This window comes from Saccopteryx leptura, chromosome 3, assembly GCF_036850995.1.
Source record: "Saccopteryx leptura isolate mSacLep1 chromosome 3, mSacLep1_pri_phased_curated, whole genome shotgun sequence".
NCBI lineage: Eukaryota > Metazoa > Chordata > Mammalia > Chiroptera > Emballonuridae > Saccopteryx > Saccopteryx leptura.
Genome location: NC_089505.1, coordinates 257,623,099 through 257,647,320, shown reverse-complemented (window position 1 = coordinate 257,647,320; position 24,222 = coordinate 257,623,099). Strand labels below are relative to the sequence as shown.

The 24,222-nt window shown below is 46.1% G+C and overlaps 1 protein-coding gene across 8 annotated transcripts in view; it reads right to left on the bottom strand.

Annotated features, from left to right (window-relative positions):
- Positions 1-24,222, bottom strand: part of BCL11A (BCL11 transcription factor A) — a 100,774-nt gene that overhangs the window by 5,668 nt on the left and 70,884 nt on the right. For 4 of the 8 annotated variants that reach the window (XM_066378212.1, XM_066378210.1, XM_066378215.1 and 1 more), the window contains 2 exons: positions 10,512-10,613; positions 174-4,645 (listed from right to left, as the gene is read on the bottom strand). In XM_066378212.1, the coding sequence (XP_066234309.1) occupies positions 2,625-4,645; positions 10,512-10,613 (2,123 nt within the window). In that variant the 3' untranslated portion in view covers positions 174-2,624. Of the gene's footprint in view, positions 1-173; positions 4,646-10,511; positions 10,614-24,222 lie in introns of those variants that run through there. The other 4 variants (XM_066378213.1, XM_066378211.1, XM_066378217.1 and 1 more) reach the window with 4 other exon arrangements.

The following is a 24,222-nucleotide window of genomic DNA, read 5'->3' as shown; positions in this document are numbered from 1 at the left end:
TGCATACAGTATGGCAGCAGGAAAAAGGAACAAAAAAGGATATGTACAACCCCTATGACAGCCATCCGTGTGACATTCTAGCAGGCTCCCCCAAACTGCCATTATATGGCTTCTCATCTGTACAATGTCACACTTTTTTGTTTCTCTCTCTCTTTTTTTTTTCTTTTGAAGCATACAAATAATTTGCACTATATTATCCTGCCAAATTAAAAAAATATACTGTGGCAGCCTGTCTTTTTTTTTCCACTACCAAAAAAGGTACATTGATACCTTTTAAGAGAACAAGCAACAGTTAAAAATACAAGCTTCAATATAAATACTATAGTGCCTAACACTAGATGAACATTTAATTCAAATACCATTCTAGAAATACAGAAAAAAGACCATAAATGTGTTTTAGCATAGGAATCAACATGAGTGTGCATTTTCCTATATTTAAGTACTATATAATCTTAAACCTTTCCCCAATGTATGTTTCTTTTTTTACAACCTGAAGAGCGGTGTATATCCAAGGCATAGAATTTCCACTACCATTTTTAAATGGATAACAAGTCTTGTAACACCACCAAGACAATAGAACCCTAAAATGCAGTTCCCCCCTAAACATAATGAAGTGTTTTTTAAAAAACTTTTTTCTTAACATTTATATTTAAAAAAGTTTTGTACAAAAAAATTCTTGCACTGTAGAAGCAAAAGCAATCATTCATTTCTATGTTAAGTGTAGTCTGTTTTCCATTCACAGCTCTTGCAATGTTGAGTCCAAGTAAGTAAGCTCATTAGTCAAGTAAATGGCTGGCAAAGTTTTAGGTTTGTTTTTTTTGTTTTTTTGTAAAAATGCTCATCAATGAGATTGTGTTCAATATTTTTCTTCAGCATTCTTGCAACTTTTCCCTTAAGTATAGACCTGTAAACTGGGAAAATTGTACAGTGCACTTAAATTGTCCTATCTGAGCAGGTTTATTTTATACTCAACCTCTGTATCTCTGATTAGAGAAAAGATACAGATATTACAGGCAGAGTCAAGTGCTATTTGAACACCAACTGGGGCAGATGCTAGCTTAATCAAAAAAAAAATTAAAAAAATTAAAAATAAAAACAATGAATCCTCTTCCATGTTAACACAAATAGCACACAGCATATGGAAAGGAAATGAAGTACAACTTTTAGGGAGCACAGACATATATACTGCTACTCTTAAAATTCTTTCTCTTCTTTTTTAAGAATGTCACATTTCAACGCAAGTCTTAAGAATTCATAGTTAATCATCATTGTATCAATATTAGCTTATACACCTGGTTCTAGTTTAAAATGGCAAATAGTACCACATTGTGCTAATAAATCACTTAATTTTTTTTCCTGTTACCCTCTGTCGAGCCTTATTGCCAGCCTCTTCTGTTTAATACCGTATATGAGGTCTCAAAGTTTATAATCTGATTGTCCCTTTGACAACCAAGTGGGTCTGGATCTATTTCTTTTGGTGCCAGAAATTTTTTAAAAGACATTATTTAAAACAAGTATCTTCATGAAATAAATTCCTTACTCGTGTATTTAATCGTGTTCCAGGGCTTTTGCACGTTGCACATTCAATGTAATCATCATTAAAAAAAAAAAAAAAAGAACTTTGGGCAAAACAGCCCATTTCTTTTAAGCTCTCACCAGGAGCAAATAGCTTTTATACTGGTATAATCAGTTTTGCTTACAAGATTAAACTAAAGGGAAAATGATGATTAACTAAGATATAATGGGTCATATTTTTAGGTAGCCATTGTTGTGAGAAATACAATATAGAATTATATGCTAGGTCCTAAGGTTTATTACCTTACCCAATGCTGAATTAAGCTACAAGTTTATAACAAGTAGAAAGAACCATCAATGTGGTTTAAATAGATCCAAGGCACTCATATTTTAAAACCAAATGACAGAATAAACTTCTTTTTTTTTTCTGTTAATTTGTCAATTCAAGGCCTTTCTTTTCTCTCCAATTAATACATTTAACCCTTTAGAGACAGACATTTAGCTCATAGAGATTTTCTTTCAGCACTAACTTTTCTGTCTATAGAGGGTTAATCAAAAGACTGTTTTCCTCCTCACATTATAAAACAAAACTGTACATGATATGTATTACAGAATGTATGCAGCATGGTCTTTTTCTCTCTCTCTCTCTTTTTCTCTCAGAACGGAACTGGAAACAGCAACATTTTTGCTCAACAACGAATCGGGGACAATTTAAAATAGCCATAACATACCATACATGCTGTCTAAGTTTAAAAAAAAAAAACATACACAACATGTAAATTATTGCACAAGAGAAAGGCTCAAAGTTTGCGTAAAATGCAACAGTATTGCCCCATACAGATCATGCATTCAAACGGTGAGAACATAAAGGAAAAAAAAAGAAAAAGAAAAAAAGAAAAAAAAAAAACAGGTGTGCTGGTGACAAGCACTCTCATATTCTTAGCTTCTGTTACTTCTGTTTGTTTGTTTGTTTGTTTTTGTTTGTTTGTTTAAATCACATGGGACTAGAAAAAAATCCTACCAGGATTGGGGCTGGAGGACCATGGGGAAAGGGGATGGTGAAAAAAGGAGGTGTCAGGTGGGAGTGAGGGAGGGGTATTGATATACCTCTATTCAGTTTTTATATCATTATTCAACACTCGATCACTGTGCCATTTTTTCATGTGTTTCTCCAGGGTACTGTACACGCTAAAAGGCATCTTACAAATTTCACATTTGTAAACGTCCTTCCCCACCTGGCCATGCGTTTTCATGTGCCTGGTGAGCTTGCTACTCTGGGCACAGGCATAGTTGCACAGCTCGCATTTATAAGGCCTTTCGCCCGTGTGGCTTCTCCTGTGGACAGTGAGATTGCTACAGTTCTTGAAGACTTTCCCACAGTACTCACAAGTGTCGCTGCGTCTGCCCTCTTTTGAGCTGGGCCTGCCCGGGCCCGGACCACTAATATGGGGCGTGCTCCCTCCACTTCCCGTGCCGCTGCGCCCCGAGATCCCTCCGTCCAGCTCCCCGGGCGGTGTGGAGAAGCGCAAGCTCCCGTTCTCCGAGGAGTGCTCCGACGAGGAGGCGAAAGGCGATTGTCTGGAGTCTCCGAAGCTAAGGAAGGGATCTTTGAGCTGCCTGGAGGCTGCGTAGCCGGCGAGCCACTGTGAGTACACGTTCTCAGTGTTGGGCATTGCGGCTGGGGGCAGGTCGAACTCCTTCTCGAGCTTGATGCGCTTGGAGAAGGGGCTCAGCGAGCTGGGGCTGCCCAGTAGCAGCTTTTTAGACAGGCCCCCAGAGGCCGACTCGCCCGGGGAGCAGCCGCGGCCATTAACAGTGCCATCGTCTATGCGGTCCGACTCGCCGGCCACCGAGTCTTCATCACAAGTGTCCCTGTGGCCCTCAGCCTCGGCCAGGTGGCCGCGCTTATGCTTCTCACCCAGGACCTGGTGGAAGGCCTCGCTGAAGTGCTGCATGGAGCTGAGCACCATGCCCTGCATGACGTCGGGCAGGGCACGGCCCTCATCGCCCACGCCCACCACAGCGCCCCGCGAGCTGTTCTCGTGGTGGCGCGCCGCCTCCAGGCTCAGCCCGAAGCCATAGTCCACCCTCTCGCTCTCTGTCAGCTCCTCCTCCTCCTCTTCCTCCTCTTCTTCTTCTTCTTCGTCGTCCTCCTCTTCCTCCTCGTCCCCGTTCTCTGGGATCAGGTTGGGGTCGTTCTCGCTCTTGAACTTGGCCACCACGGACTTGAGCGCGCTGCTGGCGCTGCCCACCAGGTCGCTGGTGCTGGGTTCCGGGGAGCTGGCGGTGGATAGGCCGTCGTCGGACTTGACCGTCATGGGGGATGACTTGTGCATGTGCGTCTTCATGTGGCGCTTCAGCTTGCTGGCCTGCGTGCACGCATGGTCACACAGGTTGCACTTGTAGGGCTTCTCGCCCGTGTGGCTGCGCCGGTGCACCACCAGGTTGCTCTGAAATTTGAACGTCTTGCCGCAGAATTCGCATGACTTGGACTTGACCGGGGGCTGGGAGGGAGGAGGGGCAGATTGCAGAGGAGGGAGGGGGGGCGTCGCCAGGAAGGGCGGCTTGCTACCTGGCTGGAATGGTTGCAGTAACCTTTGCATAGGGCTGGGCCGGCCTGGGGACAGCGGTGGGCTAGACGTGTTCCCTGCCAGCTCTCTAAGTCTCCTAGAGAAATCCATGGCGGGAGGCTCCATAGCCATTGGGTTCAACCGCAGCACCCTGTCAAAGGCACTCGGGTGATGGGTGGCCAGGGCCATCTCTTCGGCCCCCAGGCGCTCTATGCGGTGGGGGTCCAAGTGATGTCTCGGTGGTGGACTAAACAGGGGGGGAGTGGGTGGAAAGCGCCCTTCTGCCAGGCCGGAAGCCTCTCTGGATACTGATCCTGGTATTCTTAGCAGGTTAAAGGGGTTATTGTCTGCAATATGGATCCCATGGAGAGGTGGCTGGGAAGGACATTCTGCACCTAGTCCTGAAGGGATACCAACCCGCGGGGTCAGGGGACTTCCGTGTTCGCTTTCTAAGTAGATTCTTAATCCATGAGTGTTCTGTGCGTGTTGCAAGAGAAACCATGCACTGGTGAATGGCTGTTTGCAAGTTGTACATGTATAGCTGCTGGGCTCATCTTTACCTGCAAAATAATACAACACCAACATCAATGTTTAATCATGGAGGAAGGCATCAGCAATTGCTTATTTATGTTCTACCTGCAGCCTTCCCTGACCCCTAGACCTCAACCCCAAGGCCTGAGCCCCCCTGACTTATCCCCTGTGCCTTCATGGTACCTGGCATATCCAGTGGTTGTTGCCCAATAAATATTTGTCGAATCAGTTTTCCTGCCATTTAACTCAGTTCTAAGAATTTTAAATCCAGTCTCCAAAGCAGAAAAATCTAGACCACTTCAAGCTTGAGAATGATGATCCTTACAGTCTAGGGAACCATAGCAAACATCTTCTGAACTTCCCAGTGTTTCACCAGCTGTGGTCTGAGGAAGCCATTTCATCTGTTTTCGTTTGCTCATTTGTTAAGTGAGGGACTCGGGCAAGGTGACCTAAGGGAAACTTTTCAGCTTCCTAAATCCCATTGTCTATTTCCCCCTGGGTGGCAGGTGAACTTTCTAAATAGACAATCATTTCATAGAGATATCAAAAAAGAGAAGGTCAACTCATTACAATTCTCTATGGCCCTAGAGATGCTTTTCATTTTAGCCTGAAATACACTAATTGTTGATATTGTGAAAATTGAGAAGGTACTCCAATATTCTCTCATCCCAGCCTGACCAGGTGGTGGCACAGTGGATAGAGCGTTGGACTGGGATGTGGAGGACCCAGGTTCGCGACCCTGAGGTCGCCAGCTTGAGCGCGGGCTCATCTGGTTTGAGCAAAGCTCACCAGCTTGGACCTAAGGTCACTGGCTTGAGCAAGGGGTTACTCGGTCGGCTGTAGTGCCCTGGTCAAGGCACATATGAGAAAGCAATCAATGAACAGCTAAGGTGTCGCAACGAAAAACTAATGATTGATGCTTCTCATCTCTCTTTGTTCCTGTCTGTCCCTATCTATCCCTCTCTCTGACTCTATCTCTATAAAAACAAAACAAAACAAAACTCTCATCCCAGCCTGTGTGAGGGTCAGTGAGTCCCAATTCTGGTTCCACAATGCCCAACGAGGACTCTCATTTTTATTTCAAGGGATGTTGTGAAAATCTCAAAAGAGAAGTTTAATTTGGATTTAGCCAACAGGTCATGTCAAATCTTTAGGAGCTGTACCCCAAACAAATGCAAGCCTAGAGTTAGGAGGAGAGGCCGGTGCCAACTTAAGCAGACACAAGCAGCGTAGTTTAAGAACAGTTAAAGCAGCCAGCATGATGACCGGCAGCAGGCTGAGAAATGCTACACTATCCTCCTCCTCATTATTTTGAGAGGCGAACAACGTGAACCAAATTATACAACATCCTGTGCCCTGGGCTGAGCCTCAGCTTCAGTTGAGAAAGAAACAGAAAGATACAGTTCAGCTAGTCAACTCTTTGGCTAGTAGCCAACATGTCTGGAGAGGGGCCCTGCTGAAGTCACGTTATTTCTCTCTCTCACTGAAGAGAACCCAAGAGTGGTAAATGCCACTTTGGCAAGAGGAGCCAGCTTGACTTCACAATCGTTCCTTTTTGGAGATAGCTAAATTAAAAAATAAAAAACAAACAAGCAAACAAAAAATCACATATACACCAAGGGCGTAACTAACAGTTTACCAGTCGACTGCAGCATTAAAGAGGGTGCAAATGTTGGTGGCCAAAGGACAGGAAGGGAAAAATAGATAACTTCCCAGGGAGTCCAAAAAAAAGACAGTGTATAGAACATAAATGAAAAATAACAAGCTCTAGCCCCTCAGAGGGGCCCGAAAACCTTGGCTAGCAACTTTTTAAGAAGAAGAAAAAAAAAAAATTAGCATGAACTAGAGTGGGAATGAGGAATTAATCAATTATGACTCCTCCATTTAGCAAGTCAGAACGGAAAGCCAGCAGGGTCTTCTCCAGAGCCCCAAACATGCATATTCCAGAACAAGCCAGCCTCACTCAAGCACTTGTCTGAATAATGGACTCCCTGCCCTGACCCTGTAATTTACTTTACAATGCATTTATAATCTCACTCAATATATCCCACTCTTGGGTAAATCTCTTTAACAAAATTAGATGATAAGATACCAAAATTGGGTTTTAAACATTTGCCTAATATGGAGGGAGAAAAAAAGGCAGAAAAGATTTTGAAAGAAAATGCTGACATTAGTATCACATTATCTGCCTATTTTTGTTTGCTTCTTCTCTTCAAAGGGAAATAAAAAGCATCATTGAGAGTATTTTCATAAATTTTTTTTTTACTTTGGCCCTAAATAGGCAGTAAAAAAAAAAAACAATCTAGTTCCAACTACTGTGACCCTTGGTGGCTTTCTCCTTTGCCTCTCTAGGACTCCGGCTTATTGTCATATATTTAGTCTGACAATCTGAAATGGGTGAGTAAAAAAGATTTGTCAGCTGAAGCAAGTCCTTAACACTTTCATCGCTCCAAATGCCTTAAAAAATCATATTCTACCTTTTAATATTCTATTGAAACCTGGCACTGGACCCACATGCCATGAATGTGGCCATTGAGAAATGCCAAGATCTATGTAGCACTACATCAAGGGTCTCGTCTGGATCTTTTCAAAAAGGTTTAACTGAGAAAAGCCCATTTTTATTTTGCTGCCCTGAGCTCCCTCAAATTTTGTTTTCAGAGCCAGTGATGTGATCACGCTACAATATGTTAACACTGCGCCGTTACCCGTACATCAGGTCAGAGAAAATGGCATTTTGTCTTCTAATGAGCATACAGCACACAGTGTTCGCTATCACATTTTAGCATTCCCATCAACTAGATATTCTATATCAGGAGGGCAGCTAGTGTAATCATAATGTCAATGAGAAGGGCTGTTCCTATTGAGACTAAAGATTACATGGAAAGAGCTGCTTTGAAACTGGTAATTATTACCAGTCCACTAATAGCAAATGATGCATTACAGTTTCCCCATAGAATCTGTATTTCACTCGGCTCACGCCAGTGTACTATATTATATTACAGTGCTCACAGATTCTAAATTCCTAAACTGCAGTCATCAATAAATGTGTTACTTGCCATAATTTGTGAAATTACTTTGTTCATAACATCTTTGATGGTTTAGAAAGACCAGAATTGATTTCCTGCGTGGCAAAATTAGGGCTACATTGATTTATTGACTTGTAAAATATAATAATATTCTTCATTTACTCTGATGAAAATCAACTTCTCAATTTGAGAGCCTCATTGGGCAATCACCAGGATTGTTTTGATCGAGAGCAATAAACTGAGACCTGGCCCCAAGCAGGAACTCAGGCATCCAAACAGTTAAAATAAGTTTATTAGCTCACCTACTGACTTTTATTTTATTTCATTTCATTTTACTGTATGGGAAGGAATGACCCCGTTTCTAGTTTGACGGCTGATTTTAAAAGTCACATGATTGAAGCCTCAGGATTTAGAAGAAAAAGGAGATCTGAAGCTGGACCTCAGCATCTACTACTTACTAGCTTGTGGCTCTGGGACAGTCACTTAATGTCTCTGAGCCTTAGGTTTCCTGTCTGTAAAATGAGCACTAAAAACAGTACCTTCAAGAATTGTGAGGCTCAAATGACAGACATATGTATAAAAAAGCCCTCTGTAAACTTTTAAGTCCAACGTGAATGTGAGTTTTCATCACGACCAGGACGAACCACATTACACACCCAGAAGGGCATCCAGGGCAAGAAAGAACCTAGAATTCAGGACCCAGATCTTATGCTAGGCCGCGGGAAAGCCCAGAGGTGCTATTTGAAGGACCAGGACTGTGCCCAGCAGCAGGGAGGCCACAAGGTAAGTGCTCTGAAAGCCTGGTTAAGGCAGCTGAGTGGGGTAGGGGTCAGCTTGGCTCTAGAGCTTTCTGGAACCCCACAGCCCATTTCCACATACCTTGCTTTGGTCACTCCTAAACTGGTCCTGCCGGCATGGACGCCAGCACCCTCCCTTGGCAGCAAGCAAGGAAGACAGGAGTTCCATGTCAGGCTCCTTGATTCCTACCCCTCAAATCAAACTCCCTGCCCTCAGGGGTCAAGTGGAAGAGAAAGAACTAAACTGATTCCCAGGCCAGCAGCCCTTGGCCACCCGGCTCCTCCTCCTTTCTACTGCCCCACTTTCTTCCTTCCCCTTCCCTCCAAGGGTGGCTCTTTTCCCACAGCTAAGTGTGGGGCCCCAGGGGCCCCTCGCCAAACAAGGAGAGCTCTCCTCACCCAGCACCCAGTGAGCATGTAGGGACTGGAAACCGTGAGTCCAACCCCTACCCTCTGCAATCTGTGACCTAACCAGGCGAAGGCCCAGTGTGGTGTGGGGGGTGGGATTGGGGGGGGGGGGGCAGAGGAGGTGCTTTTAACCCCTGCACCACCCATCCCTCAGGACCCAAGGGCTTGTGTAATTCACACAATAACTCTTTGTTACCCAGGATTACCTAGGAGTTAACAAAAATAAACGACTGGCTTTAACTCTGGTCTCAGGTCCTGGCCCTGCCCCGCAGACACCATTCACAGGTCCTGTATTCCTCCATCTAGAAACCAGCCCCTCTGCAGCCTCAGCTACACCACTCACAGGTCCTGTATTCCTCCCAGCGAGAAACCAGCCCCCTCTGCAGCCTCAGCTACACCACTCACAGGTCCTGTATTCCTCCATCTAGAAACCAGCCCCCTCTGCAGCCTCAGCTACACCACTCACAGGTCCTGTATTCCTCCATCTAGAAACCAGCCCCCTCTGCAGCCTCAGCTACACCACTCACAGGTCCTGTATTCCTCCCAGCGAGAAACCAGCCCCTCTACAGCCTCAGCTACACCACTCACAGGTCCTGTATTCCTCCATCTAGAAACCAGCCCCCTCTGCAGCCTCAGCTCCGGCACCTTGCTCTTCCTATTCTCTTCTATGACACTTTCCCTTTCTTTTTTTCTTCCCACAGCAGGCTCTTTTTCATTTACTTTCAAGATAAATTTTTTTTTCCTTAGGTAAAAATTATATGGCACGCTTCTTTTTTTCTTGAGCCTGCTTTTCTGTGTGTTTGGGGTAGAATCAGCACCCCCCCCCAATCCCACCCTCCATCCAACTTTTTAGCCATGTGTAACTCATACCATGTATTCCTACATAAAGCAGCAAACTGCATTACCTTCCAAAACAGTGTCTTTCAAAAAACATTTTTATAAACATACAAATCTAACTTTCATAAAAAGATCTCCACTATCAAATTTGGCTTGAAACAAGTCGTGGTTGGTGGCTGTGGTGGTGATGGTGGCTGTGGCTATGGGAGTGAGGGTGGTGGTGCTGGTGGTGGTGGTGATGGTATCTTAGAATTTTAACAACAATGCTGTGCATTTTCCCCTAAAACTAGGAGAAGAACAAGTAGAAATTACATATGTATGCACATATATAATGCACCACACACATATATAAAAATACACCATGTTTAAATACACATGTAAATGCATATATAACATGCATGAGAATAACTTTGGAGTAAGTCTGAACTGACTCTCTTTGGTTCTAGCCTCTGCTAAAAATGTATGCCATGGAATTATTCAAAGTCTTCAATGAGGTCACAGGAGTGACTGACCAGCAATAAAATGGGCTCTGACCACACAGGCATATGCAGTCACCAGCCATGGAGCCAGACAAGACCCTGGGGAGGAGAGCCCACAGGGACGAGCTGCTGTCAGCTCTGTGCCCTCAGAATGGAGAGAAAGAAAACGGGAGGGAAAAGCTGAGTGGCGTGGGGGCCAGGTGCCAAGTGAGTAATGGAATAATGCATATGCAGATGCCAATCTATTTTGGAAGTAACTCCTTCAGTACTTAAAATGTAAGGATAATTTCCAGCAACTCCCATCTCTATACACATGGACATTTATAGAAGAAATAATGCTCAACTTACAAATACCCTGCGGGACATATTCTGCACTCATCCCGGGCGTGGGGATTAGGGCTCCATGTGCAGAACGGGGAGAGGAAAGGCCCCTCCAGTGCAGAAGTTTATCTGTGAAAAAAACGAAAACAAAATCAAGCACTAAAGCTTTAAACAATGTGCATCATAAACCACAGGATATCACATTTCAATTGCAATAAAATAAACATCATTACAACAGCCTTGCAGATAGTTAACAGGCCCAATGCCTATATCAAAAGACCAGTGATGAGTTATTTCCTACAGTTATATTTTTATTTTGGTCTTTTTGACAAAAGGAAAGAGGTGTTTTTGTTTGTGTGTTTTAAGGTATTGGGGGTGGTTCTTTCATTCATTTGCTTGTTGGTTACTGCTTGACTATTGTTTTGTAGTAAGATGTGTAAACAGCAAGGGGAAACTGGTAATATTATAGGTAGGCTGGTAAAATGGGGGATTTATCTGCAAGGCTGAGTTACATGCATACATTTACTTTACTTTATAGACAAGCCCAAGCAAAATACAGTATGCTCATAGAAAATGAGTGGGTTTGTGAATCATTCTTTTTCGAACAGAGTCCCACTCTGCCTTCCTCTTTCCTGTCCTACTGCCCCCTCTCCCCACGCTGTGTTTATGAAAGCACCTTCAATGACAGAGACACCTGAGGCACTTTAGGACCTAGTTGAGCCACACTGCTACCAGTGGAACCCCCCATATAGACACAAAACAGTACAGAATAACAGTTAGACTTCTGGGATGAGTAACCCTCCCATTAAATGACGGGGTGACAACCAACATTCCAGTATAGCGGCCCATGTCCTCCATTCTACTGCACTTTGTTGCACTCCGGTGAGGAAGAAATGACTTCTCACACTAATAAACATAAATCGAGCAGTAAATCAAGCATTTCTAGTCCCGAAACTTTTTGTGAGAAAGGAAATATTTGGTCTATGCGACATGGGGAATATGTGGTTTATGTGGTAAATTCCTAGCTTTTCTAAGTCCACCTTGAGCTAACCAAGCACAGAGAGGTCAACGTTGAGACAGGGTGGAGGACAGGTGGAGCAGGAGAGCTCGGTGTGTTCTAGAGGTTTGGAGTCTGTGATGATTGGGGGAGGCGGGAGAGAAGAAAAACAGACTTTGATGGTGAGTACACCGAGAATGTTTTCCATTAGCTTAATATGAAGAGCACTTAAAAGTGTTGTTGTTGTACTTTAGGACAGCAGGTCTCGAGTGTAAAATACATCCTGTTCTCCTTCCATAGATCACATCACCAAGAACAGCCAGGGCATTCGGCACAAGGGTTCCTTTCACGAGGACCTGGTGGGTAACAACGGCATGTGGCTCATGGTAACTCTTAGAGGGCACAAATCTGTTAGCTGGACAGCTAAGGAGGCTGCTGAGGAGGCTTCACCCAGCCCAAGACCACGTCCTCCTCTCTGACCCCAAACGAAATAAATACCCCAAAACGAACTAAGGAAGGCAGGAAGACTGGGCTCAGAAAATGAGTATGAAAATAAGTATGTTTCCACGGTTTGTTTTAAACGAATCGAGAGTATGTATAGTGTAGAATTAACTACAGATTGAGTCTAGTGTTTTCCAGCAAGAAATCTGAGAATTCATTTTTGTACTTATACTTGTCTCAGCTATGTAATAAGTGCTTGTTGCCAAGACTAAAATTCTTTTCTTAAGTGACCCACACAACTGAGGTACCTCTGTGACCTTAGTAAAAAAGCAACAAGGTACTTGGACCTTGTAAAGTAATTAGACAGGGAGAGTCTGACTTCAAATTCCCTGCCACTCGTCCTGGGAAGAGACCCTGAGGTGCCTCCCAAGGCCTCCAGCAACCATTACCTTAACCTCATCCAGGCCTGAGTACTTGTGTGTATCTCTGGTCGCCAAACCTGTCCACATACCTGCTGGCCTCGAGCAAGCTGAGCTTCAAGCCTGCAGCCTGCCCGGCTCCCCAGAGCGCAGGGCCACAGGGCACAGTGAGGGCTCACCCAGGAGAGTGCTGAACACCTGGCATGGTGGTTTGGTTTGACTTTTGTTTTCTTGAGTTGTAAGAAACCTAAGAGATCACCAAATCTATGCCCTCACTTTACAACTGGGGAAACTAAGGCTTTGAGAAATTAAGTGACTGGCCTACAGCTATATACTCTTGGGTAGCCACAAAGTGTGGATCTGAATTAGCCTCCTGACTACCCCGTCCAGGGCACTTTCCTAGGCTACCCATCTGTTTCCTCCCCTCCGCCATCCCTGCCCTGGTCTCCACAGACCAAGAAGTGCCAGCGAGGAGGGCTCTCTTTCACCTGACCCATTAGGAGAAACAACTGTCTTAACCTGCTGGGGGAAGAGTCCAGCCCAGAGGGGTTGAGTGGACCTTTCCAAAGGTCCAAGTGAACTGACTTGGTTTCAAACTTGAAAATAACACCTAATCTGCTTCCTGCAACTCCTAGCTCGCCCCTCTGTCTCCACCCTGCAGAGTTAAGCCAGCTGAAGAGAAACCACCCCGGATGCACCTAGTGAGCCCCTGACACTGTCTCTGTGAGGCAGACTCACACTTGAGTTGCTCCTCCCCCAGGAAGAGTGTCAAAACAAAGGCAGGGGGAGCCCCAGCCCACCCCGCTGCCTCTCCCACAGAACCCGTCCACAGCACTCTCCTTGGTGAGGAGGATCAACATTCCCACAGGGACTGGAAATGCTAAACTGTTAATAGCCTCCCTAGGGTTTAACTTCTTACTATGATGCTTTCAATTATTTCATCACAGTTTAGGCAGAGTGAAGTCTCACAATGCTTCTAAGCAACACACTCAACGTGCAGCTCTGCCTTCCCAGGTCACCCCTGGTTGAAGGCTTCTTCTTCCACCTGCATTTTCATCCCCCACCCCCCCACCCCCGAGCGAGATGGGCTTGGCGGCTGGATGGGAAGTGGGTAGCCCAGTTGTGGTCTCTCTATTTCCATGGTGGAGCCCTTAGGGCAGGGGTTCTCAAAGCACAGCCCCAGCCCCAGCATCTATATCGCTTGGAACTTGTTGCAAATGCACCCTCTCAGGTCTCACCTCAGACCTGTTGAATCAGAAACAAGGTGCAGGGTCAGGAGGCAGCAACTAGTGTTTAACAAGCCCACCAGGTGGGTGATTCAGATGCACAATCCAGTTTAACAAGCGCCTTCTTCGGGAAGGGGAAACATGGAAGCTGGAAGCTCTGATGTTCCCCTGGCAGAGTTCCAGGGCCTGGGAGGTTGCTGTCCCTTCTGTCTGGGAACCACCTCCTTTAGGACCAGGGCAGTCAGAAGTAGAGCCAGACTGGGAATGCCTAGGGATCGCTCCATGTGGAATCTGAGGTCCCCTCTCCCTCACGGACCAGGACAGAAAACAGGCCTTGGCTCTCCATCCTGTAGGAAACGCTCTTTGCATAATAAGACAACATTCACACCAGCCTGGTTGAGGCAGGTGGCAGCCTCACTGCTCCCAGAAAAGCTGGAATGTCCGGGGATGCAGCCAGGGCACCCTGCGTGGAGGAGCAAGCACTGGACTTGTGTCCCTTCCTGGACTCTCACAGGTGATGTGTGGCCCTCTTCTGAATCAACCTTTTAAATGCCTTGGTTCCTCTGGTGAAAGGTGTTCTAACCTGTTCCGTTTCATCAAGGCCTCTCCAGGCCTGGCATCTCTGCTTGGGGCTTCAGAAATGCTTTATGCATTGTTAGGTTGCATAAGGTGCTTCCTTTGGCTGAATAAAAAAGAACAAATTTATTTTATGGGTCTCATTAAAAATACGCAAAATAATTGGGAAGGGTTTTGACTTAATGTTACGTAAGCCTTGGTTTCTCTACATTTCTATATACATTGAGAACCAACTTTTGATACAGAGCTCTATGAGCCCTGCTGGATGTCCCTGGAATTTAAGGTATAAACCAAGTTTTAGGTTTACTACTGACATACTATTTGTTTCTGAAACTAATCACTAGGTATGTAATACATCCACATTACTGTATACTAACACAGCTGACCTACAAATGTGCCCAAACAGTTAAGGATGAAGCATCATTTCCAACACACTTAATGACTGCCCAGGGTGCCCAACTTTTATCAGGTATTTAAACCCCAGGCCTCACTAGCAATACATAGATGTACAGATGTTTGCTGTTCACTAAAATGTATTTTTAAGATAATTTTGCTGTTTGTCCAATGAGAAAAGGCACAAAAGAAGTCAAGTTGTCCTGAAGAGGAATGGCTACCTTCTGAAACTGTGATCTCCTTTCCACTCTGGGACTTCAAGAAGAGGATGGATGACAACCCACTAGGATAAGAAGGATCTCTGAATTGGTGACAGACCAAAATAAAGGATCCTTACCACCTCTTCCCACTCCACATTCTCACGTCTTCTCCCCGCCCAGCTAGTAGCCAACTTCTAGACTACACTTAAAGTGCATCCTGAAAGTTTGTCAAGTTCCCTGAAAGACCCAATTCCAGTTCTATCAAATATTACCGGGTCCAAGTCACAAAAATTACGACTGTACAGCTAGTCTGGGCGAGGGCTTCTTTAATCAAAATCAAATCCACTGAATGTCCTTCTAGTTCATGACCCTCAGTTTACAATAGAAATAAGCTCTCCTCTCTCAGATTCTGTGCCTTATTTGTTCCACAGCAAACATGAGCTATGTCTATGTCTTGAGCCATGTCAAGACTAAACTGAAAATACGCCAGCTTCACCATTGCTAATAGACTTCTTAACCTTCCAGAATTGTCAAAATCACATTCCCTTTTGTTCTGGAAACGAACACTTCCATGAGCATTCTCTCATCACTGCTTTTTCACTCACTAAGGTTTTACGGAATCGTGATGCTCTTTAGAGAGTGTATCCTGGACAAATGAAAGCAAGGAAGAATTCTAGAGACATCACACTGCAGAATCCCTTGGCTGAAACTCGGTGGTGCTTCTTACATTCCTAGATACTTCACCAGTGACTTCAGTTTCATCGATCACTCATTTAAAAACTCATTTTCTTTTTTGACCAATTCTGTTCTCTCAGAGCCTTGATTATCTAAACAACACAGTACTAACTTCACCTTTTAAGAGTTCTTACCCTATACATTCACTCTATGGGGTGGGGTGGGGGGGTGGAGAGATGACATCTTTCATGCCCCTTTATCTATAAAAATGTGAAAAATGCACGCCACCAATCTGTCAGGCCTAAACAAAATTTTCTACAATCTGTGTCTTTAACATAAGCAAAGCATATAATTCAAGAAAGAAAAAAAAAAGCTTGCTTTTCTGAAGAATAACTTAGCTGGAGACATTGTGTTCCATCTTTGTGTTGAAATGCAGATTTCCCACTAAAAGGCAAATCCTTCATTTCAAAAGGTTGAATAGGATGGTACTTAAAAAAAAAAGAATTCCAGCTGGTTAAATTTAGGGTGTTGAAAAAAGTTCACTCCAATAATATTCTTTGGCTCTGGGCCCAAAGTAGTTTCACTTGATCGTGAATTAGATAAATTTTTATTACACATTATGCTTCGCCTTAGAATGGCAGAACTTGCTGAAGAGATTGGAAGGGCAGCTGCATAAAAAGACAAATTGTCTTAGGACAGTTTTTCCCCCTTTGTTTAACTGTGTACTTCACTATGCAAACGTGTGTGCCCAGGGTAAATTCCTTCCTTCATTCTTTCATGCATACATTCAACAATTATTTACCCAATGCCTATAAAGCCGAAGCAGTGGACTAGCCTCTGTGGTTAGCACAGAGGAAACCCCGACGCAGGCTACAGGAACCTTCATCTAGTAGAGAAGACAAGGTCAGGACAGAACTCGCTCTGCTCCAAGAGAAAGTGTGTCACCAGGCAGGTTCAGGGAAACTGCTTGGGAAATTCAAAGGAAGAAAAATTACTTCCACTTGGAAGAGAGGAGAGTAGTGTTAGGGAACAGGTAACTTAGGAACCAGACCTGGAGAGCCCATAGGAAGGACTTTCTAGACAAAAGAAACACAGGTATGGATGCCCAGAGCAAAGCAGAGCCCAAAACAAGTGCCAACAGGTGGTGACACTTAAATCAAAACATTGTACGTTGATTCATTCTGATAACAGAGGACAAGGTCATCTAAATGACCCCCTGGGGGGCTTCTGTGAAGTCTTCAGCTTTCACAAGTTCCTATTTTCAAATACCACATTTTCTTAAAAGGGACACAGTCATATGGACTCTTGTGAAATTCTAGGTAAGTTCATCTGTCCATCCTGCTTTGTCTTCCCCCCACTTCGATTTTCCTTCCCCTGATGAATGGTGGGTAGTCTTTAAGAGGGAAGTCACTGTTTTATCCCTCTGAGTCAGACAAACAAGTGTTGATAGCCATGTTCTTGGCAATCCTGCCTCTCCCGCTTAAATAATCTATTTCAGATGTATTGTTGCCAGTTTAAGATGGGCTTGCACTTGCTGACACATTTTCAACAAATGACTGTGCAGAAAATGTGGAGATTTTCCTAGGCTGCTTTGTCTCTTCAATCATCAACTTCACCTTCCCTCCAAAATTTTCCTCTTCCTTCTTTCTTCTCTTCTCCTTCACAGGGAGGACATGGGTCACCTTCTTCCTGCCGAGTCCTATTTGAGGATTTTGTTTGTGTGTGGTGAGGTGAGAAAATGCATGCATGTGTGTATAGGCTTGCCTCTACCAGGTATTTTCAGGTTATTTGGGGGAATTTGGAGACCGCCTTTAAAGATACCCTTGCCCAGTGCATTCATTCGGCCATGAGTCCCGCTGAACCTCGCTCTCCGACTCTCTTCTCTTCTTCCTTTAGGACATCAGGGCCTTACCCCTCTGGAGAGACTGCCAAACAAAGCCAGGAATCTAGGTTCGTCCATGCCAACTCTGCCACTCACCAGCTGTTTGTGATCTTGAGTAAATCTCTTCCCCTTTCTGGCCCTAAGTCTTCTCATCTTTAAAAAAAGAAGACTGGCTTAAGTGGGTGACTTCTCTTTCCAGTTCCCCTCACCAGCTGCAGTCTCCTTGAGACAACATTTTGGGCAAGAGACTTGGATGATGCAGTTAACAGACCTACTATTAGAAAAAAACTGTCCCAGAAGTTGGCCCGGATGGGTCTGTGCCCCTTGTGAACTGGCAGAGATCAGGAGTGACCCACAGACCTGTGCAGGCTGGGTTCTGCCCCCAAGCTTATCCTTAGATGCACGGTGTAAATCCCGGAGGTGGAGCTCAACCTCCTGGGCTTCAGTCTTGCAAAGCTCACCTGTCTGAGCCTCAGGAAGGAAACCTACCTGCTTCCGGAGCCAAAGAGGCTGAAGGTCAGAGAGAACCAGGAAGAAACCTCCACGAACCCAGGCTAAATGTCAAGGGAGAAGGTCTCTGCTGTCCGTGCCAGAAGGCCAGTGGCAGAGCTCGGCCTCATGCCACATCCTGGCACCCACTGCTCACGAGGGCACACTCAGGACTCTAAGAAAAGCCAGAGTTCTCACCCATCCACCTCAAACCAGGGAGGCAAAGCCCCGGTGTCCTGTGGTCCCTGCCCACGACCAGCTTTCCTGGAAAGCCCTGTGTAAAACGGGTTTCTGTAAAGTGAATCACATTTGCTAACCGACCGAATTTCAGGGCTGTCTCATCACCCTTCCAGGCTCATAGAAAACTGGCAGGGCTTCCAACATTTTACCTTTTAAGAGCTTCTTCCTCCACCCCCCTCCCCAACCTCTCAGTCAAGTAGTTAATGATCTGTAAACAAACACTTTACATTCAGTGGGGGAGCTCACTATTTAAAGAAACCCTGTGGCGAAACCTTTTGAAAAGTTAACAATCTTTCTGTAATGTGAAAAAATCACCCTCTAATTTATCAGTTTCCATTGGTGAGATTTTTTTGGTGTGTTTATCAGGTTTCCTTCGGGCGGGCTCCAGTGTAACACCTTTGTGGCTAGAAGAAGAGGTGAGGGGTGAAGGAAGTTGCCCCTGGTTCGTTTTTTTCACCCAAAATGTCCAGCCTCACCAACATCACACCTCTCTTCCCTTCCTGAAAAATGGAGAGAAGGGTGGGGAATCCTTGTCCTAGCCCCCTGGAAAGCTGTGAAACTACACGAGCTTCTTCTGATGTTAAGTATTATGAGAGACCTGTGGAATGAGCATTTTCATCCGAGGGGACGGAAAGGCATTGGGGCTGTCAAGGTGGATCCCATGAGACTGACCATTTGCTTAGCAAACGTTTAAGTCTGGTAACACCAGTCAGGGCAGCGAAGGACTTGCCTATCAAAGCCAACGGAACATGTAACTCCCAAACTCCTCTGAAGAGGCCACCCCAAGTCTTTTTAACTGCGTCAACTCACAACTGACGTTAATGTATGCCCCTGTGTTACCATTTCCATCCGCCTCAAAAAAAATAAAATAAAAATACCAGAATAAGCTTCAGAAAACCAAGCATAGTGCTTCTAAAAAAAAAAAACCCTTGATGCTTTCAGGTGCTCTTGGCGTCAGGGAGGGGGAGGAGGACGCTGGCCAGGTGGGGCCCTGCTGCTGCTGCAGAGGCAGAGGGGGCAGGCCTGGTTGGAAGGCCGGAGCCCGCCCAGGCAGCGCGGCCACCCCGCGGGCTGGGGAGACTTCTGCCCTCATCTCCCAGGATCGATCTGTGCAGCCTTCCACAGAGAAAGGCCCAGAAGAACGGGCAGCCCCGGGACGGCCCTGTCAGGCCTCCCAGCCTGGCCCTTCTTTAGGAAGGGTGTCCTGGCTCCCGTGGAAGGCTCCCTCTGCTTCCCAAAGCCCTTTCCTCCCATTCTGGAACCACAGCTATCTTGTGGGACGAGGTGAGGTTCTTACCCTCGCCTCCCCAGTGCTGAAATGGAAGCTCTCAGGAGCATCCTACAGAGATCATGAGGACAGGGCGGGAACTCAAGAGTCGTGCCCATCCTTTTCAGGGACCGGGCTCCGGCCCTGGTCACCCCTCACCTCAGGTCCCCTTCCCTGGATGGGCCGAGGCAGAGTGTGTTGCCCGGCACTAGCTCCCAGACCCTTGCTTGCCTTCCTGGGACGACGACGTGCGGGCGTGTACTGGGGGAAGGGGAAGGCACACTCCACTGGCCTGACGCCCTCTGACAATCTTGGCCAAGGGATTCTTAGAACTAGAACTGGCCATTTTCCAAAATGAAAACCTATTATGTCCTATGGTTAACACAGAACTGCTCAGAAATTATGAGAACTAATTTAAGGCTTCAAAGCTCTACAATCTTTTTAAAAAAAAATGGTCTAGCAGGTCAGGCTCTGACATTTCTTCAGGAACAAAACTAGGCTGCCCTCTCGCCTGAGGTGAGATTGAATCAAGGAGGGCTCCAGCGCTGAGGCCAGGCCTTGTCCCAAGGCAGCGAGTCCTTCTTTCAGAAACAGGCCTCTGCCCACCCACACGCTCCGCCAGCGTCTGCCAGCGCCTCCTCAGTCCCTCAGCACTGTCCCCTCCCGGGCACACAGCAGCCGAGAGCGGCCTCCGCCCTCACCTCTGACAGAGCCCCACAGAACAAAGACCAGGCAGACACAGCCTTTTTTATCTAAGGCCTGTTCTCTTGGCTTTATGGTTGTTTTCCTGGCTTTTTACCCAATTTCTAATCCTTCATTTATACCACTGACCAACCTGGAAAGAATTTCCTGAATAAAGAAGAAATGCCCACGTGTATCACCTGCAATCATTCGAGAGGCCCCAATCCGGCCACAGAATGGGTGCTGCCGGCTGTTCTCGGGTTTAGTAACTCTGTTGACTCAGTGGGGGTAGCACCCAATGCTACCAGAACACTCCCCACCCCAAACCAAGAGCGCACCATCTCAGCTGCTTTCTAGGCACTAGACAGGTCCGCCGGGAACTCGGCTCAGAGACCTGGCCGCGCTGCACAGAGACCCACAATCCCCCTTCTCCTTCCCCACAGGCAAGGGGTGGGGGTGGGGGGAGCTAAAGGAACCCCACACTACAGAGGAGACCCCAAGATCATTTTTCATTTTGAATCTCTCTAAGATTCAATGAGCTTCTTCAATCAAGATCTCTTACGTCTACTAGGAAAGGGAGACACTCCACTCTCCCTAACAAGCCCCTCAGGCTGAAATCCTTTTGCTTCCAGAACCTCAACTTTCGACTGCTGGGTAGAAAGGCCCGTCTGTCACCGGCCCACAGATCTCCGCCACCATTGCACGCAAACCCTGTCAGGCAGTGGGGGGTATGGACAGCAGGGCTGACACCGTTTCAAAGAGGCCGACCAGGCAAGAACCGTCCTGTACTCCTGCCCTGGCTCTAATGCAATAAAATGTCTTTTATCAGTGTAATTCAAGGCAAAGAGTCAAGGGTCTGTCACCATTTTAAAGAGGCTTATTACATGGCCACAAAAATTTGCCTCAGGCTCAAACCTGGCATGTAAGGTATCAGCGTGGGACAGGTTCTTTTGATTTTATTTTATTTTCTTACAAAATCCGAAAATGAAACGCTTCTGTCCCTCCCTTCCACCAACCGTTTTTTGATTTATGGAGAGGAGGAAAGAAATCTGAAGTTGACAGGTTAGGACAACTCCACTCAGCTTTCTTACTCAAAAGCTGCTTTTGTTAAACCATACTTTGCATTTATGGCCTGCGGCTCTTGGCTGACGCAGGGGTGGTTCCTCCAGTGTGGAGGGGGCCCCCCCGACTGAGATTTCTGGGGGGCACTGAAGCTCAGGGGGCTGGGGCACGAAGGCCTCTGGTTAGACGACAGGACAGCGAGGATAAGCCGCTCTCTGTCCCCCACACACCACTATAGTACTCTTGGGTCCAGGGCTCCGTGTGACCGTCATGTATTCACCAACACTGGATCCCCAACTGAAGTCCAAGCCTTCTGAGAACCCAGATTGTACCGTCCACCCAGCACCATTCTGGGCAGAGAAGAGCCTTCACTAAATACTCAGAAATAGAGAGCTGTTCAGTAGCCTCTTCCTGCCAGAGAGCTGTCTATTCTAAACGAGCATGCTGAAAGAGCGGCCATGGAACAGGGGGTGGGGGGTGGGGATCTTCCCTTCCTGAAGTCGCTGAGGTTTCTTCAGTAAATGATTCACTAACCAAGGAGCCTCCAGGTCAGCCTTGAACCGAGACACGATTACAGCCCCTGGAAAGTGGCTGCTGGCCCATCTGTTCACTGTACAATTTTGGCACTCTATAAGTGTGTATTTACTCAATGGTTGTTATGGACAATCAGGTTAATAATTCACTTTCCAAATGCTGAGTAATTACACAGCTAGAAGAGTTACACTAGATGTCAAATTTTCTCACATCTTCTGATGAACTGGTCCCAGTTACCTAGACTGGGTTCCTTTCTTCTCCCTCTCTCAAATTTTCTTAAGTAATCTCCCACATTTTCCTCTATTCTTACTCCCACCTACACCCTTATCTTTCTGCTCCAAGAGAAAGAATAGTGTGAAGTCCTTCCATTCAAATAATCCTATTTAGAACCCATGGTTTTGCTCTACTAGGAAAGCTTTAAAATAGGGCTAGGAAGCTATCACGGAAGGTGTGTTAGACTGGCTAGATGATCTCACCTGCCGCCCTGCCTCAGCTGCAGGACACCTGAGCCACCCATACCTCATTGCCCAAGTTGCACCAGGTTCTGGCACAGCCCAGCAGAGAGGCCCCTGATGTGATGAGGCCAGGGCTCCCCAGCCCAGAGATTGGCCAGGGCCCTGGAATGTGAACCAACCTGGGCTTAGGGGCCTACCCCGGCCGAGGTTCCACTTCTGCTCGGGATGTGCTGGAGGGCATGAGGAGAGAGACACAAATACCTTGAAAACAAAAGGAGGGCAGGGATCCTAGGCAGAGTAAAGAGAATCCAAATCTGGGGCCTCCTCTCCGTCTCCCCAGGGCCCTTCACACCTCTGCTTTGTGGTTTTAACACACTACACCTCACCCACCATAAGCACAGAACCTGCTTCCAAGGATCAAAGCAATTTCTGCTCCGTAATAGGGCAGCGTGGCCAACGGATCCGTATAGCCCCAGACTAGAACTAAAGCTGTCCAGGCCACAAGCTGCAGAGCCTGGCAGAGAAATCCAGGCATGACAAGGGTCCTTGAGCACAGCTGCTGAAGGAGGGGAGGGGACAAAGGTGACAGGGCTGTCCACAGACAGCTCCTGCCTAAGAGTGATTGCAGCTGAGACAGGGTTTCTTCTTCATGCTAATGGGTTGTGATTTTTTAAAGACATTTTTAAAAAATGTTTCACCCCTACATCGTTGCCTCTCCCACACGCTCCAGCACACACAACTCAGGGCTCTAGTATTTTAAAAGGGGCTAGGTTTTTTTTTCCCACAGATAAGCTTAATTTTCTAAAAGACCCCCAATACATTTTTGGTTGTGGTGGGAAGTGAATTGGGAAAGGCCTGGACAGACAGTCCCACAGAAAATGACTGAACTTATGAAATCCATCTAGATAGAATGTCTCCTGAACCTCCAGTCCAGGGGTCCCCAAACTTTTTACACAGGGGGCCAGTTCACTGTCCCTCAGACCGTTGGAGGGCCGCCACATACAGTGCTCCTCTCACTGACCACCAGTGAAAGAGGTGACCCTTCCGAAAGTGCAGCAGGGGGCCGGATAAATGGCCTCAGGGGGCCGCATGTGGCCCGCTGGGCCGAAGTTTGGGGACGCCTGCTATTGTGTCCTCAGTGTCAAAAGAACACAGATGGACTAATGTTTCCTAGCTGAGGGCTTTCAAGTCACTTTCAGATCTGACATCCCTGCTTATCCCTGGGCACTCCTGTCACCCACAGCGGGGGCCAGACTGGTAATGGGGGGAATTTCTATACATTTAGAACATTTGGGACCCTGCTGCCTAGAGTTTAGTTTGGTTGGCATTTTTGTGTTGAGTATTCAGGTTGTGGTTTCTTTTCCTCCATTAAAAAAAAAAACAATAAATCTGGAGCTGTATTTGTTTCCTGTTCATGGACAGAAGGAGGGTGTGCCGTGGAGGAGGTGTGGGGTGCGGGCTGGTAGATGGAGCAGGGCCGAGAGTATCCAGAATTGGAGAAGAGTGAGAAACGGAGATTTTTTTTTTTTCTTGGCTTCCAAACTGTTGTAATTTCTACTGCCACTGCTTAGATCCTGGGCAAGAAGCAGAGAGAGTGGGAAAGGGGGCATGTGACAACTTTGCCACAAATCAGGATTTGGCATTTAAATCCACAGGAAACAAGAAAAATAAAGGGACTTCTAATTTATAGATCTGCAGATGAATTGAATGAGATAACCAAAATGCACTTCTCATGTATCTGAGGAGCAATTCCATTTTCAGACTTGGAAAGTTTCCCATAATTGAGTATCACCCGACCCCAGCAGCACGCTGCATCTCAAGGTTAAGGTCGGCTCCCTGAGAACCGGGCAGAAGGCCACCTCATCGGTGGAAGCTCAAGAATTCTCCTTTGAAGGACAGGTTGGTACTATACTACATTAACTGGATTCCGTTCGTCGGATTACACAGTGCCTTGCTTTCTAGAATATGTAATCATTTCTTTCTGATGACATTTTAAATGTCCAACTAGACAAATAATTGCAGCAATAATTGATAGCAGCGTCAAGCAGGAAGATCACTGATTGGCAGAGTCCCCACCGAAACAAATCTTTCTTTCAAACATTACAGGAATGATGCTTAAATCTAACTTTTGCTGATAAATGCTCAAAATCTGATTTACTGATAAAGGCACTGCAAGAAAAGCTGCACTTCAGCCTGTGATT